The sequence below is a fragment of the Schistocerca nitens genome, chromosome 8 (assembly GCF_023898315.1).
Source record: "Schistocerca nitens isolate TAMUIC-IGC-003100 chromosome 8, iqSchNite1.1, whole genome shotgun sequence".
Taxonomy (NCBI): Eukaryota; Metazoa; Arthropoda; class Insecta; order Orthoptera; family Acrididae; genus Schistocerca; species Schistocerca nitens.
Window position 1 is genome coordinate 25,784,116 of NC_064621.1, and position 18,826 is coordinate 25,802,941.

Sequence of the window (18,826 nt, forward strand, 5' to 3'; positions counted from 1 at the left end):
ACACACAAACTTGTGTTTTCCTTTCCAGTTTCATACACAAAACATTTGACTTTATTTGTCGAATACGAACTACTTTCATGGCAAATTTTCCAAAACTTAGCTACTTACTGGCAGATTTTCTTCAGAAGTAACACACAAGTTAAGCAAGTAAACAGTGTCTTCTGTTTAACACATCAATATAAAATTAGATGATTTTTTTGTATTTGTGTTTCAGTTTTTCTGATCGAAAGAGAAATAATTTGTAAATTATAGAATTACAATAAGTTTTGCATTTTTGTTCTTTACAACCAGTTTAATAGATAACACAGTTTTATAGAAACTAGAAAATACAATCAGTCTAGTTATTCCGGCTTTCTTTAAAAGTTTTTAATAAAGTTAGGAGCCGGCCGCGGTGGTCTAGCGGTTCTGGCGCTGCAGTCCGGAACCGCGGGACTGCTACGGTCGCAGGTTCGAATCCTGCCTCGGGCATGGGTGTGTGTGATGTCCTTAGGTTAGTTAGGTTTAAGTAGTTCTAAGTTCTAGGGGACTTATGACCTAAGATGTTGAGTCCCATAGTGCTCAGAGCCATTTGAACCATTTGAATAAAGTTAGGAACTGTTATAGATGAAGATGAAATACATGTTAATATTTTACACTAGATATGATTCAGAAATGTATTTCTACTACAGCGGAATCTCCGTCTAAACTTTATTTGAAAGAAAAAACAGCCCATTTTCACGATCACAAGAGGTAGATGCATAAGGTGCGATAAAAAAGTTTCCGTTGGAAGGCGTCACTAATCCATTTCCTACATGTCAGTGCTTATATACACGCAACGGAATGGCGCTGTGTTACCTATAGCTGCAACAACACCCTTAAACGGAAACTTGCTGTTCATGTTTTTTTAAGGTCTTCCCAAGAGTCCAAGCGAAGGAAAGTAATATCTGATGGATTGGGGGAGTACGATATAGCACTTGTGAGGAAAAATTTTCTCGAACCAGCCCAGGAACATCACATTACAGCATAACTTTTTTTACTCCTTTTCCTACGCCTCTACAATTTTTTCCATACTCTTCTCGACAACTCAGAGGATCCTGCACTAGTCCTTAAGGTTTTGCTTGCAGCTTTCACCATTTCTATCGGATTCGATGATATTCCTTGGTTGATGCCTTAGGCCCACTTTTTGTCTACCATGACTTCTTCTGCATTGAAATTATGAGGCAATTTGTTTCGTTCTACGCTGTCAAAAGGAAATTTTCTTACGTCTGACATGCATAAACTGGACATCATCTATTCAAATCTAAGAATATGTTCTACCATTTGGTTTCAGCCTCGTTGCAAAATAATTTGTTGCGGACAAATACGTTTACATCTACGTTTGATTTTTACTTTTATTTTCAACACACTCCTTAATTGTTGGTTTAGGTACATTTTATATGCGTGGACATTCATTTAATCCATGATCCCAATTTAGATGTATTGTTACAGCTACATGCTGTTTGTCTGCGCTCCACTTTCCATAATGCCTTTCTGTGGGCACATTCTAATGCAAATTAACTATGCACTAATAAGGCTAACCATTTCCTGAGCCCCACTATACCGGCATGTTTCTTAAATTGTACCTGTACAATACCGGAACCTTATAGCGGTACATTATAGGCAAAGTCGTCATTTCCTCTTTACAAGCTTTCTGCTAACGAATCGCAATGAATACAGATTCGTGACACTTTGGAAAGTAATGTAATTTCATGCATATTGACCCATAAACAAAACATTATGTGGGCTCTTACCTTATAACAGTAATTCTCTTCACCACGTACACAAAAGCATTACATGAAAAAACAAACCAAATCAACGCTTCAGACAATTTGTTATCATTTGAAACTGACTTCTGATAGTATGACTCCAAGAAGCTCGTAGTTCATGCAGACCTTACCAAATATCGGATGGCACAAATCAAGAGACGGTACAATACAGGTAGTTCTCACCTAAATGACGATGTTATTGTTGCGACACCAGATACAGGCAGACCCACATAACCAGCCAAGAGGTGTGAAAACCTACCGCTGACGTAATTTTGGAACTGGGGGCTGCATTTACTGTGCTGGCCTGCAGTGGGGCATTCTACAGTTGGTGGTGTACTAGACTGACAAATGCTGTAGCGCATCGTAACGATTCCACTACCGACTACATGATGGAATGCTGCCTCTTGTCATAACACACCCTCCGAGAGCGAGTGTCACGGATTCTACAGGTCCTGGATCGGTTTCCAAAGGTACGTAGCACTAGATGCCGAAGCACAGGTAAAGAAATTCTCGCAATTTAGGAGACCGTGGTTTGTGCGCATGAATCTGGTCCCTGACATGTATTCCAGTGGGTACAGGTCAGGCAAAATCGTTGGCGAAGGATCGATGAGAGTTGACTGCTATGCCCCTAAACAACTGTGGCGCGTATCGCGCCCGTCGGCCGTCGCATTTTAATTTATTGTTTACTACAGGAATTTATTGGTAGCGGTGATTGTTGCCGACTTAAGTGGTGGGCCTTAATCAAAATGGTATTTCATTCAATTTTGATTTAGAATTAAATGCTTTTTGTGAAGTTCTCTTTTTTTAACTATATTGATCTTCAGTGAAAATTATTTGTTACGTTAATGAACGTTAGACTAGCTGAATCTTAAAACAGGAACATATAAGTTGAACAATGGAATAAACTTTTCATATTAATTTCCTCGGCTTGTCAGTTCACTATAAAGCAAAAAATCTTTAGTTATTAATTACAATTGCGGCCCACACACGCGCGAGAGTATTTTTTCTTACCTCCGTTAACCATTGCACTGTAGTCGGAGTCCTGGCTCTGGCTCACGGCTGTTTTACTGAAAATAAGAATCTTACAGCTACGTATTTTCTGCAACGTCGGGTGGCTGTGGAGAAAAATGTATATTATGTTAATAGCGGGCGAGTTTTTCGCTTCCGCTAATTCTTATAAGTTAATATCGCCACGTAATGGCGTCGTTGGCTGCATCGGCCGCTGCGATTGTTGAATGCAGGTTAATTCAAAAGAAGGCGGACATGAAATCAGGATCACCTCTTACAGATTAAACGTGAACGATAACATTAAATCAATATATTATCTGCTTAATTAGTACAAATATGTTTACATTTGCCAGCACTCGCAAGATGTCCGTCTACACTCAACCAAGATAAGAGAAGAAGGAAGACGACTAAAAAATTAACAAAAGAGTGTATCTTGTCGTCTCTTTAGATCATTTTGTTATATTTCTTTGCCCCCGAAACTTACACAGAGAAATTATTATAATACGGATACACGAGAAAAATATATGTTCGCCTGAGCGGCTGGCTCATAAACATTAAGTTTATGTGACCGCTCTAAGCTTGTTGACACCAGTGCCTACCAATTTTAATTGTATATTATAGCACTGAGGATGGTCACTAAGTGACCGAAAATCGATTTTGCGGTTGATAAAACAAAAAAAAATACGACCAATGCTGTTTGTCCTTCCAAATGTTCGTGTAGCTCACTGGTGTCACGGAGCCCTGGATTAGCACCAGAGATCCCGTGGAATCCGAAGTCAGCGCGACCCCACAGCGAAATCCGCCCTCACCTGCCTGCATCTGTGGCACGGTGCATGTTACAAGCAGCCATTCGCCTGGACGAGGGCACCATCTGCCTGGTGTAGCAAGAAATGCGATTCATTGGACCAGGCGACACGTCTCTATCGATCCACCGCGAAAGCTCAGCGATGCTGTGGCCACTGCAATCGTAATAGACGTCGATGGGTCGACACGGGAACACGTAGAGACCGCGTCCTGTGGTGCTCCATGTTCAACAATGGCGTTTGAATTGTGTGCTCCGAAACAGTTTTGCTGCACCAGCATTGTCCTCTGTCATCAGATCTGCCACAGATCGCTGCCTATCACGGATTACATAGCGGGCTGTCCTCCGACTGCTACGTTTTGTGACGAGAAGGGGCGTCCAAAACCATATAGCTTTCTCGTTATTTCACCAAACTTCAGTTACTTTCCACAGGTGCTCACGACAGTGGTAGGCGAAAAGCCGACCAGATTGGACGTTTAAGTGATTCTCATTTCCAGCAGCAGCGGCACAACAATGTTCCCTTCATCAAAACCATTTATATCAGTGGATTTTTGAATTTGCGGCCCGTATCTTTCCTGCAATGACTATCCATTCTTTTCTGTTCTGCTTCTATTCTTTCCTCCTGCGTCACGTGCGCGAACCACCACCATGAGGCGTTCACGCTGGCTGTGGCCTGTGGTCGTAACGTTATGGCTCATCAGTGTTCATGATGCCAGCTCAGCAGGTTATAGCGTCCCTTCGGCGCTGTACATTCGACCGGAGAATTTCCGTGCGTGTCATCGACCGAGTGTGTGGCTAAGCGACTACAGCCCAATCATCATCGTCAACTAGGCAAAGACAGTGGCCTACAGGCCGTCAGCTACCCCTTGTGTGGTTCTGGATTTCGGACTGGATCTACCAGCCCGAGACCTGCCAGTGGGTGCCTTCTCTCGACACTCAGTCTCCAAGGGTCCTCGGTTCTACTCGGGGCGCCTGCACGTTTCTGTCAGCCGCCACGGGCCACGTGCTACAGTGTACACCAGCCCAGCCACAGAGCCTCACTGCACTGTGAGGCTGACACGCGACTTGCGCTAGATAGGGCGCCGCCGTCACCAGTCGCTGTCTGTTAGCTGCGGACGGTAGGTGCGTCGCAGCTGTCGACCTCCTGCATGGAAAAGTGAATAGAGATAATGTTGGTGAGTGCTCATTCTTGACTCTGCGCTCGCCGCAGTACTGGAGATCCCATTCCAAAGCTACGCACCCTCTGGAGGCAGAAATAGCTATCCTGCAACACTAATTTTGCTGACCTCCGGCTGTACAACACTGGCGCCAACGGTTAATGATCGTCTCTAGCAGGGTCGCAGTGATGGAGGAGAACTGCACAGATCGTAAGATAAAAACGTTCCTCATTTTCAGAATGACTCTCGTAATACCACTCAGTTTTCAAGTTAAATACTTCATACTTTGTAGAACAGAATAACTCTCTGTACAAAAGGAACTTTTTTTGTAAGTTAGCTCTCAAGTGAATTCAAAATGTTGTTGCTATTCACTCACATTTTGTTAAGCATTTACGTTTCTCCGTATATCTACATAACATACTCTGCAAGCCACTATACGGTATAGCGGAAGGCATCTCTCGCCACTTCTAGTATTTCTGTTCCCTGTTCGACTCGCAGATCGATCGAGAGACAAAAGATTTTTCATATGCCTGCGATAGATAGATTTCTCTTACCTTGTCTTCGCCTTCCTTACGTGAAATGTATGTTCGAGGCAGACAGTAGAGTTGTTTTGCAATCAGCCAAAAATGGCGGTTTAAACCCCATGAACAGTGTTTCGCAAAAGTAACGTTGTTTGTACATCTACATCTAATCTACATAGATATTCCGCCAGCCACCGTACAGAGGGTTCTCTTTGTCGTCACTAGTCATTTCCTTCCCTGTTCCACTTGCACATAGAGCGAGGAGAAAACGACTGTCTATACGCCTCCGTATAACTCCTAATTTCTCGTATGTTATTTTCGTGATCCTTAACGCGCAACGTATGTTGGTGGCGGTAGAATCGTTCGGCAGTCAGCTTCAGATGCCGGTTCTCTAATTCTCTCCGGGAATTTCCATTTCAGATCACGCGACAACTCCGTAATACTCATGTGCTGATCAAACATACAGGCAACAAATCTAGCAGCATAGCTTTGAATATTTCAGTGTCTTCCTTTAATCCGATTTGGTAGGGATCCTAAACACTCAAGCAGTACTCAAGGACGGGTTGCACTCGTGTTTTATATGCGATCTCCTTCATAAAACGAGCCACACCTCCCTAAAATTCTCCCAATAAATCTAAGTCCGCCATTCGCCTTTCCTATTATCGACCTTAGGCGCTTGTTCCACTTCATGTCGTTTTGCAAAGTGATGCCTAGATATCTAATCGTTGTCGCTGTGTCAAGGATTTCTTCACCAATATTGTACTGGAACATTACCGGCTTGCTTTTGTTACTCATTTGCATTGCCTTACATTTTCCTACATTTAGAGGAAGCTGCCATTCGTCACACCAAATTAAAATTCTAAGTCAGCTTGTATCCTCCTAAGTCACTGAAAGACAATACTTTTTCGTAAACTACAGCGTCATCAGCAAACAGTCGCAGATTGCTGCTCACCCTACGTCCGATGATTTATGTATACAGAGAACACTTCTATGGAGCACTCCCGCGAGATCCTTGTCTCTAATGAACACTCATTCCCCAGGACAACGATTTGGGTTCGATTACTTAAGAAGTCGTCGAGCCAATCACATATCTGGGAACCAATTCCGTATGCTAAGACCTTCATTAACGGTCTCTAGTGGGACACTGTGTCAGACCCTTCACGAAAATCTAGGAATACAGAATTTGCCATTGCCCTCATCCGTGGTTCGGGATGTACCGAATGAGAAAAGACGAAGCTGAGTCTCGCATGAGCGATGCTTTCTAAATCCGAACTGGTTCGTGGACAAAAGCTTTTCTCCTTCAAGGAAACGTGATTAATAGTTCTTCAGCAAACCGTTGTTAAGGGTATTGATCTGGAATTTTGTGGGTCTGTTTTCTTACCCTTCTTGTGTAATTGCACATGAACTGACCTTAATGTTACACATATATTTTACAGGTAGTGTGGGTATCACACTGAATATTGAAGGTCTTGAGCCAGCAACTAATTCGACAGAAGATGCAGAAGCTAGCGACAGAGCCCGTCAGTTCCAGGTGCGTACAATAACTCTGACGTCCAGAAGTTTCATCGATACAGCCTGTAAAAGCCTTCTGCTGAAGCTGTAATTACGTCCGAGAGTACTCAAATGTGTACTCTGTTAAGCCTGAAATGTAATATTTTGAGAAGTCGTGTTATTTTGAACTAACTAGTTCATAGTTTGTGAGAGCAGAGAAAATTATTTCTTACAAGTTTAGCCGTTCAGAGTTTATACAGGGTGGCTAGAGTGAAATTGGCCAGGAAAATATTGCATGCACTTTAAGACAGGCAACCCAACTAACATCATCCGTATCAAGGGCAGGAAATGTAAGTTATGTTGCTTATCTTAACCTCTTAACCCCTGAGAGTAAAAAAAAATTCACAGGAAATTTTTCTTTTCGTGTTTTCCAACAAACCAATTCACAAGCATGATACAAATGCAGTATCAATATGTTTTTGATGATTCACTAATTTACGGGGTGGTCCTAAACTATATGTCAAAAATGTAAAGGCGTAAATAAGCAGATTTCGTATAGGAAGGTGTGTGCGGTAATGACACAGCTCTAGCTTTTAGAGCAGTATGAAACACAGGAAACTGAAAAGGCATGTAAAGACAAATGACATCAGAAATATATCAATAGTTTACAACAGGCGCTCGAAAGAGCGGCTACCAACAGCAATGCACGATTCACAGCGACGGCGCAAAATTCAGTCAGAAGAGGCGTCAGGCATGTCGACAGCAGCAACAGGCACGCGGGCGACGGGACCTTCTTCAGATGTGAAGGGACTCTCGTACACCAGTCTTTTCATACGACCCCACAAGAAAAAATCCACGCACGTTAAATGGGAGAACGCGATGACCAGGAAACTGAAGTGTCCTATCCGCAGCTGCCCGTACACAGCGAACTGCTAATTGTTGACGTTTAGACTGAGCTGGGGCTCCATCGTGCTGGAACCACATTCGTCTGCAAACAGGTAGAGGAACATCGCCCAGAAGTTAAAGTAAGACCTCCTGTAGGAAGATGTAACTGTAGCCTGTTAAACGAGTAGGTAGAGTGTACGGCACTACTGAGTTATTGTGCACAATGCCTGTCCAAACATTAACGAAAAACTTTTTTTTTTTTTCCTTTAAAATGGCTCTGAGCACTATGGGACTTAACAGCTATGGTCATCAGTCCCCTAGAACTTAGAACTACTTAAACCTAAATAACCTATGGACATCACACAACACCCAGCCATCACGAGGCAGAGAAAATCCCTGACCCCGCCGGGAATCGAACCCGGGAACCCGGGCGCGGGAAGCGAGAACGCTACCGCACGACCACGAGATGCGGGCAAACTTTTCTTGGTAGGTGTGTGTACTATTATGCTATTTCGGTTACCATGTGCCCACAGGTGAGAATTATGGATGTTCAATTGCCTTATCGCGTAAAGGTAGCCTCATCAGTAAATAAAACATCTGCAGGGAAGGTTTCGTTGACTGCAGTCTGCTGTAGGTACCAACGAGCAAAGTTGAGATGTGGAAGGTAACCGTCAGGGGTCCTTGCTTGCACTCTCTGTAAATGGCAATGTTACGGATGCATTTCGTCTTTATGTAAAGACTTTTTGATGGCTCACACGAAGCGCACGTCCTACAGGTCTCGAGCTTGTCGATGGCTTATATTCTACTGTGTTTTGCACGTTTTCTTTCACTGCAGGAGTTTTGCGATATCTTCCAATGCCAGTTCCACGCCTGGAAGCGCAAAACAATCTACTCGTGGGCAACTTCCTATGAAGACGCTCGTATGTTCGGCGATCCGGATGATTCCCATTCTGGAATCGCTCCCTGAACATCCTTTGAGCAGCTAATCCATTCCCTTGTGCAGCCGCATACATGAAGTGTATGTCGGCCAGGTATGCATTGGTCAACCGATGCATGCTGCTCAAGATCCGTGCGGGAAATTGTGAATCCAGCAAGCGAAACGCTTTTACACGCCACCATCATCAGCGCTCTCTACCGGGTTAAAGTAGAATTACCGCACACATGTGTTTGTTTCGATACCCTCTACGTGCCGTTACATTTTTGACATATAGTTGAGGACCACCCTGTATAAATGGAAGTCCACGTGTTTGGATTTTCAGTCTCATTTGCAGTAAAACCCACTACCCTCTGCTTTGTATTTTCTCTTCTTTTTACAGCAAAATTTTTATCCTATTTAAAACAGTCAACTGCATATGCTAATATACACTGAGAATAGGTTTGATAACGTTAACATTTTCGAAATATGTGATTTCCAATACAAGATTTTGTTGATGCGCTGAAATAACTTCATGAATGCAAAGAAATAAGAATCTTACAATAGTTTCTGGAAAGTAATAATTTGCTACTGCCAGTAAAAAAATATCTTTACTTTTTAGTATTAGCTACAAAACAATTACTTTCCACAATACATAAATACATTTCATACTTTTTGCACGTGGCTCTTGTCTTGTCTGCGTTTCCTGCATTCTGAAACACTCTTTGCGTCTAGAAATTCCGTGAGATGCTTAGCTTTCTCAAACCTTACTTCAGTAACTGGTTGCAAAACAGCTCATTTTCGCTATTTAGATTTTCTACATCATTTACGTCTTCACTGTCAGAGAAATTCACCGTACAAGAATGTCCTCTTTTCGCAGTAACGAGCCTGACATATTTGTAATTAAATTTAACTTTGCCTACATGTGTTTTGTAGTCAGTCACTGACAGTCTTTTCTGCTTTGCTATCTGATTAACTGTGGTACCTGACCCGACAACTGGCAATCACAGAGTCTATAAAATGACTAAAAACCCATACCGGCCATTTTTATGTGCGATTGTAACATCTATAATATGACAGAAATGTGTCACAAAGACGAACATCTCCCATGTTTTCGTTATAGAGTTTCTTCATCATTGGTTGTGGAACATCTGATTTCTTTTTCTCTTATCTGTAATATGACCAAGGTCCATGTACGAGGACTCGCAGGAAGTGTGCTATTTCACAGTGGCGAATTAAATTTATCCAAATGTGAACTAATTCTCACCATCTAGAATAGTTGGAGAGCTTTCGACAAAAACACGGATTATCAGTTTAGTATTTCGGCATAGTAATTACTTATAAATATTTCTAGTTCGTTGAAGAAGCCATTTTCAGCATACGACTAACTCTAAACGAACACGCAATGGCTTGCAAGACGCTGCATTCTAGTGTTAATATTAAGAACAGGAAGGTGCCCACTTGTAGACAATCGTTGTATAAGCGAAAAAAATGCGCGTATCTGTGAAGAAACGATGATCGAAGGTCGACATTTGTGGACGGAAAGAACAAAGAGATTATGGTGAATGAAATATTCTCCGAGCCGCTTTTACTCGTATTTTGCCCAAACCTGAATGTAGTGACTGCCAGAGAAGGATGCTGGTCTACTCTGTATTGCAGATGGGCATTTATGCTCACCCCATCTACAGTGCGGAAGGGGACTACCCGGCTGTGGTGAGAGAGAGGGTGGACGCCAACAGCGCAGCAGAGGGGAGACCCAGGTCCAGGCTGCCGTCCTTCACACGGGAAGAGGTCGACTACATCAGGGGTGAGTGCCTCAGCAGATTCTACTCTTACACGAGACTCTGCCAGCTTCTAAAGTCTTAGGCCTACTACTAGGGCTATACGGAATGTAAGTTCCATTAATTTATTTAAGAAAAACGCCAGTACATGGACAGATATTTCATTATATGCAACATAAAGCTACAATTGTCAGCTGTTTTTCTCGGCAATTACGTTGTTCATTAAGGCACTTCCCATATCGAGGAAGGAGTTTTTCAGTGGCCTCGTTGTAGAATTCTGCCTCCTGTGAGCTAACCATGGTTTGACACTCTCCTTTACCAACTCATCTTCAAATTTCTGTGACCATACCCATAGTTTCCCTCAGACATCACGGACCGTGTTGGACGATATTGTGACGGATAAGCTCGGTTATTAAAATTTTTTTGTACAATGGGTCCTAAAGTCTGTGGATGATGCCCGGAATACGAGGAGCATGGGAGACACATCAAAGTTTCTGATGCGGTGCAATGCAGAAGGAGACAAATTCTCCAGACACACTGTGACAGGTGATGAAACATAGGTTGCAACGTGGAGACAAAATACCAATCCATGGAGTGGAGCTTGACTAACTCGCGACGAAAGCCTTTAGAGTGCTGCACAAATACTGATGACAGCTTTTTTTGGGACTGAGAGGGACAACTGCTTATAGATTTTATGGAAAGAGGCACTGCAATAAATTCCGAAATTGTGAGCATTAACGGTAAGCCCCACACGGCCGCACGACACAAACGTTGCTTAACAGTCCGAACTGAGAATAATCTGCTCATCCTTCCGTAAGGACACGATTTCGCACACAATGATTTTCAGCTGTTACCAAAGATGAAAAACTAACTTCTGATCCTCTGCTGGAACGCGAAGACGAGTTAAAGGAGACTGTCATAGCATGCCCTAGTTCACAGGCGGCAGAATTCTACAACGAGGTTTCTGAAGAACACGTTCCTCAATGTGACAACTGCCTTATTGTAGATGATGATTGTAGAAGCAGTTATGTAGAAAAGCAGCTGACAGTTAGCAGTTGTATAATAAGAACAGAATATTTAAAGTAGGTTAGAAACAATTCGTACCATTCTAATATTTTTAGCCAACGATACTCATGGTTCCAACTTGCTGATGTCTGAATCAACTGTGTAAAAGCAGTACCTCACTTTGCATTATAATCCCTGTGGAATGGTAAAATTCTGGCAAAGGTCGTCACACAGCTATGGAATCTGTGCAATACGTTTACACGCCAAATTCAGTAAAAAGTGCAGTATCACGAAGGGGCGACTTGATTTTAATTAAAATTAGTCCTCGTACAGCACAAAAACCGATTCAGCAGTCAATGCAATAAAACAGTGTTACATCCAGGAAAAGGGCTTTGATGTTACTGTGGAGAGATCAAATATTAACTGACCAAAAATATGTTGATTTCAGTGGTTGCAGGAACAAAAATCTAAATGGTAATTACCGCAGGTGACAATTTCTTTTCATACATTTTTAAGATTTTTTATAGTATAGGAGTATTCTAGTACCTAATGTGGTTCCTCTGTCAAAAAGTTCTTAAACATGTGTCCAAACAAAGCTAAAATCTCTAACCAAAAAGTGAAGCATCGAAAAGGGGAGGAGGAAACGAAATGATGAATCACCCGGCATGTCATGTTATTTCAGTGACTACAAAATCGAGTCAAATTCGAAGACAAGTAGGCAGTATGAGCACAGTTGTGAGCGTGACGCTGCACCCCTCTGGCACGGATGCATGCACCGCATAGGTTGAGCAAGCTGTCATAAAGCCTTTATACTCTCTCTTGAGACAAGTTGGCACACAGTTGTTGTAAGTGATCCTCAATATCCTGGATACAGGGACTCTGGATAGAGTGTGGTAGACGTCCGGGTCCCACACGTGTTCTATCGAGAATGATGTGGGCATCTTGCTGGTCACAGAAGTACCTCTGCATGGCACGGTTCATAGAGACCTGTGCCATTGTCCGTTGAAAATGCCACAACGATACTATCACTTGAGAGAAAACATGTGAGGATGGAGGATGTCCGCGACGCACCGTTGTGTTCTAGTAATCCCTCAGCCACTACCAGTTGTGACTTGAAGTCATACCTGATGGCTTGCCGTACCTTGATACTAGGGGTGACACCGCAGTGGCTCTAAAAAACAATTGAAGATTGGGACCTCTCCTCACGTTGCCCCAATACATGGTAGTGCAGGACCGCAGCTGATGGATGAACACAGTGCGAGTCCATTCATCAGCCGACCATGGTCTCCGGTCACAGCGCCACTCCAAATACAGTTGTGGTGTTAACGGCAGCCTACGCACAGGCTGGAAATTGCCTCGTCTGTCTGCTGCTAGTCTCCAACCAATGGTACGGAATGACACAGAATGTTGCAACAGCTCCATTAGTTTTTCTCGGATAGCAGGTACAGACGGGAAGAGGCTACAATGTCCTTGGTACACAATATGGAGATACTACTATGTGGTGGGTAGACGTGGACGACTAGAAGCTTGATGGCGAATACACCTGCCCTCATATTCCCATGCAGTCCAAAAAGTGAGCCACAGTCATATTCGAATGCCCTACAAATCTGGATATTCCACTATTCGGTGTCCAAATGGAAACCCACAATGACGCCTGTTTCAAATTCTATCAGATCCTGACAACGCTGTCTCACACGAATGAGACATTCTGTTCCAATTTTACCCCACAAGGCGCTCCCGGACGTCCATTATCTCATCCATGGGCAGGAGCGGATGGGCCATATTGCCCTACTGCACACATTCTGCACAAGTGCGAACCATTTTGCCACCCTTGCTCTCGCACGCTTCCTAAGTGCTCTACAGAGCCAACGGCCTATCTGACTGCCTAAGCATCAGCTGTTTGCCCACCGCTGCCAACCTGTGGCTTTGGGCGCCTGACTTCCCCCCGACTGGAACAGCCCAACTTAAGGTGACAAAAAGCTTGTTCACCCTCAAAATGGCAGGTTCGGCCATCAGCACAAGCTGGCAACACTGTAGGCTGTGGTGGTATAAGGAACCAGTCCTCCACTCGAACTGTTAGTGATCGAGTGGTAAATAGCATGCTACGTAAACAGCAAGTTCTGCATCAACATCAGAAGGAGGGATCATTCTTTGGATATGTGTCGAGTACAGAGATGTAAATCTGTGATTTATTCCTGTCTCTTCCTGTTACATTATAAAGTTGTGTGACCCATATCAGGAAAGTTACAACAAATAACTCTCTTGCAGGATCAGCAGACTTTATTGGACTGAATCACTACTCCACAGACTTCGTGACTTCTGGAGTTACTGGTATATCGCCATCCAAAACCCGTGATTCCGGCGTCATCACTTCATATAATGAGGTAAGCTGTTACCGTTACCATCATTTGTGTAAAAGTGACAACAGTGAGTTTGCTGAAACGGCCGAAATGTTCACCAAAATGTCACACATAACCAGAAAACAATGAACTGTGACAGCAGAGATTTATTGCACACACCCAAATGAGTTTCATTCAGCTCCAAAACTTTCAAATGGTCCTTCAGTTCCATTGAGAACCATTACCCTCCCACCCTTTAGCATCCAAGTTAATTCACCCTAGTTCATTCCAAAATGAATGCGGTGATATACTTCATTTTACTGCGAAACCTTGCTTCCAGCCACATTTCATGATTGTAGGTCTACGAAAATTATCCTATAGATTTTGCTGAGTGAGTTTGCGAGTATCGAAATATGTGACATAAATTTCCGTATCTTTAGGCTGCATTGATTTAGATGATTAAATATTTTAATCGTCATGGGCCCGTTAGACGTTAACATTTGTCATAAATTTCAACTTCATACGTCTACCCGGTTCCTGAGAAAAACGGTCTTACTAGACGGACAGCAAAGTTCACCTAAGGATTCCACATTTCAGCGCCTGTGTTGTAAGGAATAGACACTGCACCGACTACAACCGGTATGAAATGTTTTTGCAGTTGCGAATACGAGTATCCATGAGCTGTATAAGGGAATGACGAAAGTGAAAGTTTGTGCCAGACCGGGACTCGAACCTGGGTATCCCGCTTTACGCGAGGGGTCGCCTTAGCCGCTTTGGACACCCGTGAGACACTGTTGGCCAGCCCTAGGCTTCCAAATGTCGTCGTTCCTGTGTCACAACCTGCACTAGTACGCACGCTATGTAATTCCCGTGCAAGGGAGGAAATTTTAATTAGAAGTTGCTGCCTGGTATGAGTGGATAAATGTGATATTGCAGTGCGTGTGTTGTTAAGAAGAACGATGCAATATTCCTTCGGACGCGCATGTATGCACGTATTCAAGCACAGCTCATAGTTGAGAATACACTGCTGGCCATTAAAACTGCTACACCAAGAATAAATGCAGATGATAAACGGGTATTCATTGGACAAATATATTATACTAGAACTGACAAGTGATTACATTTTCACGCAATTTGGGTGCATAGATCCTGAGAAATCAGTACCCAGAACAACCACCTCTGGCCGTAATAACGGCCTTGATACGCCTGGGCATTGAGTCAAACAGAGCTTGGATAGCGTGTACAGGTACAGCTGCCCATGCAGCTTCAACACGATACCACAGTTCACCAAGAGTAGTGACTGGCGTATTGTGACGAGCCAGTTGCTCAGCCATCATTGACCATACGTTTTCAGTTGGTGAGAGATCTGGAGAATGTGCTGGCCAGGGCAACAGTCGAACATTTTCTGTATCCAGAAAGGCCCGTACAGGACCTGCAACATGCGGTCGTCCATTATCCTGCTGAAATGTAGGGTTTCGCAGGGATCGAATGAAGGGTAGAGCCACGGGTCGTAACACATCTGAAATGTAACGTCCACTGTTCAAAGTGCCGTCAGTGCGAACAATAGGTGACCGAGATGTGTAACCAATGGCACCCCATACCATCACGCCGGGTGATACGCCAGTATGGCGATGACGAATACACGCTTCCAATGTGCGTTCACCGCGATGTCACCAAACACGGACGCGATCATCATGATACTGTAAAAAGAATCTGGATTCATTAGAAAAAATGACGTTTTGCCATTCGGGTACCCAGGTTCGTCGTTGAGTACACCATCGCAGGTGCTCCTGTCAGTGATGCAGCGTCAAGAGTAACCGCAGCCGTGGTCTCCGAGCTGATAGTCCATGTTGCTGCAAACGTCGTCGAACTGTTCGTGCAGATAGTTGTTGTCTTGCAAACGTCCCCATGTGTTGACTGAGGGATCGAGACGTGGCTGCACGATCCGTTGCAGCCATGCGGATAAGATGCCTGTCATCTCGACTGCCAGTGATACGAAGCCGCTGGGATCCAGCACGGCGCTCCGTATTACCCTCCTGAACCCACTGATTCCATATTCTGCTAACAGTCATTGGATCTCGATCAACGCGAGCAGCAATGTCGCGGTACGATTAACCGCAATCGCGATAAGGTACAATCCGTCCTTTATCAAAGTTCCTAAACGTGATGGTACGCATTTCTCCTACTTACACGAGGCATGGCAACAACATTTCAACAGGCAACGCCGGTCAACTACTGTTTGTGTATGAGAAATCGGTTGGAAACTTCACTCGTGTCAGCACGCCACCGGCGCCAACCTTGTGTGAATACTCTGAAAATCTAATCATTTGCATATCACAGCATCTTCTTCCTGTCGGCTAAATTTCGCGTCTGTAGCACGTCATCTTCTTGGTTTTAATGGCCAGTAGTGTACATTTCATGTATTTCGTAACGGCTACAGTCGCCACAGTGCCTGTTCTTCGAACATGCATGCATGCGTGTCGGAACAAACACTGGATCGCTCTTAACAACACAGGCACTGTAATATCATATTTATCCGGCCACACCAGGCAGCGACTTCAATTGAAATGCCTGTCCTGCTCGAGAACCACATAATGCGTGTCAGAGCGCAAGTTGTGACACAGGAATGACGATGTACGGAAGTTTGGGTCTGGCCGCGAGTCGAGCACGGGTAGCCAAAGCGCTTAAGGCGACCGCGCGGATAAGGTGGGAAATCCGGTTTTGTGTTCGGGTCGTCATTCATTCCCTCGTGCAACTGATGGTTGTTCGTATTCGTAACTGCGAAGACATTTCATGTATAAGGATTCCGTTTCTACCAATTGAGGGAAGGAGCTCTAAAAATTGGCTGCATTCAGCCCTAGTTTTTATTGCACGCCAAGGCGTTTTGTCTTCTGAGTTCGCTATTGTCTATGGATCTGGAAGGTCATATGAATTGGCGGATACCTAGAAAGGAACTGTGGTGGATGATGATTTTATGGTTGCCTTGGATTTATGAGGAGGCTTTTTTTGTGTGTGTGTGTGTGTGTGTGTGTGTATGTGTGTGTGAGAGAGAGAATGAGAGAGAGAGAGAGAGAGAAAGAGAGATCTGGGCATAGAGAGAAAGAAAGAGAGGGAGAGAGAACGCTACGAACAGAGCGAGCGCTGGGGACAGCTGATGAAAGAGTGAACGTTCATAACATTCCTACCTGTCTTAAAAAGAAAGTATTAGTGGAAAAGTGATAATTACAAGAAACGTCTTCCTTTTCTTTCAGGCAGTTCCTTGGGGATTCCGAAGTTTACTGAACTGGATTGCTAGCGAGTATCCTGGATATCCGATTTTTGTAACAGAGAATGGTCTGAGGAATTCAGGAGGACGGAACGACACTGACAGGATCGACTACTATATCGTACGTAACACTCACTGCCCTGTGTTGCAGTCCGACATCGGTTTTGACGTCTGCGAGCTCATTTCAGTTATAAGGACTATATTTTTTACCTGTAGGGTTTTCTGGGAGCTCTTCTGGAAGCAGTGAACGTTGACCGAGTTCCAGTGATTGGGTACACGACGTGGACTCTTATGGACAACGTGGAATGGAGTTTGGGAACCAGGTGAGTAATCCTGGAAATGTTTGTTCATCAGACACTGTCCTCTAATAAGTTATGATTGACCGGTGGTCTGAAATGCGAAAACATTTTCTGTTATGAAAAGTTATACAATTGAAATGAAATACTTCTTTCACTAATTTGGGAACAAATAGTAAGGCATATCATTCTGTTTACAACTTCAGCATACAGCCACTGATAGCAGTTAGTATTTTTAGTGTGTTGGTGGGACCATCTGAATTGTAGGAGAAAGCTGTCCTTCTCTTTGAGAAATAAAACTGTCTACACATTAAATAATGGCCCATGGGAAGTAACGAGAGAAGTGGCACGTGTGATCACATTTCTGTCCTCCTCCCATCATGGACGTATTGTGCCTAACTCTACAATGACAAAATTAATAAATCGAGGAAATGAGATCACATTTCAGAATTCTTTATTTGACAGTATAGTTTGGTCCTAAAAGCATTAGGATTTCCGTATTTTTCTAATAGTGTCTTCAAACGTAGTACAGTCAAGTATTTATTTATTAGTGTCAAGAAACGTAGCCTTCCTTGATGTTTAGGAAGGTTGATGTCACCTCGGGACGTGCCGTGTATAGGAAGCCAACTCACACTGATTTGTATCTTCCGGTTGATAGTTTCCGACAACTGTGTCAGCGTGAGGGGTATTTCGTACCTTGCCTCGTAGGGCCCATGTCATCTGACACCCTGAAAGTTTGTCATCTGAGCTTTCCCACCTCGAAGTCACTGTCAGTTGTAGCGAAAGACATGCATTGCACTATCGACTAACCATCAATCGGGACAGTGATGACAATAACGAGGCGGTACCAAAGTCCACAGCCTTTTTATCTTACGCAGCTAGCAGTTCCAGCTGTTCCACTCTAAGAAAAAAAAAAAAGGAAAAAAAAAAGATGTCTTCCGAATGGGACTGAAAACGGTGGGTACTATGTACATGTACAGACAAAACAAATGAGTGCAGTTTGAGAAAAATTGGATGGTTTATTCAAGAGGAAGAGCTTCACAAACTGAGAAAGTTTATAACGCTTTGTCCACCTCTGGTCCCTGTGCAAGGAGTTATTCGGCTTGGCATAGATTGACAGAATTGCTGGATGTCCTGCTGAGGGATATTATGCCAGATTGTGTCAAACTGGCGCGTTAGAGCGTCAAAATCTCGAACTGCTTGCGGGGCCCTGCCCATAATGCTTGTAATGACACATTCCGACGCAGAGACATACAATACCTGAAAGGCTGCGCCAAAGATTAAATTGAGAGGCATGTAGATTATAATCCTTGTAATGTTGACATTGGATTCTCTTTTGTTTCATACTCCAAGAAGGAGCTAAGAGACACTTTCGATTGTTGCCTTGTGGAGCATGGACGTACTTTTTGGTGTGTGCGGAAAGGCAGCCATCTTGTTAGTAATTATGGTTTGTGCGACGAGCAGAGCAAGTCTTATTGTCTTGCGAATAAAAAATAAATAGTGAAAAGTATCGAAGTGTTAAGAAAATTATTTAAAGCGACGTAGCATTGTATTCCTTGGTTTCCACCGTCTTCGTGAA

General features: G+C 43.6%; 1 protein-coding gene across 1 annotated transcript in view; it reads left to right on the top strand.

The window, feature by feature from the left end:
* Nucleotides 1–18,826, top strand: part of LOC126198860 (myrosinase 1-like) — a 61,326-nt gene that overhangs the window by 34,972 nt on the left and 7,528 nt on the right. The window contains exons 6-10 of the mRNA XM_049935455.1: nt 6,709–6,803; nt 10,221–10,368; nt 13,616–13,731; nt 16,938–17,072; nt 17,168–17,274. Coding sequence (XP_049791412.1) covers nt 6,709–6,803; nt 10,221–10,368; nt 13,616–13,731; nt 16,938–17,072; nt 17,168–17,274 — 601 coding nt within the window. The remainder of the gene's footprint in view (nt 1–6,708; nt 6,804–10,220; nt 10,369–13,615; nt 13,732–16,937; nt 17,073–17,167; nt 17,275–18,826) is intronic.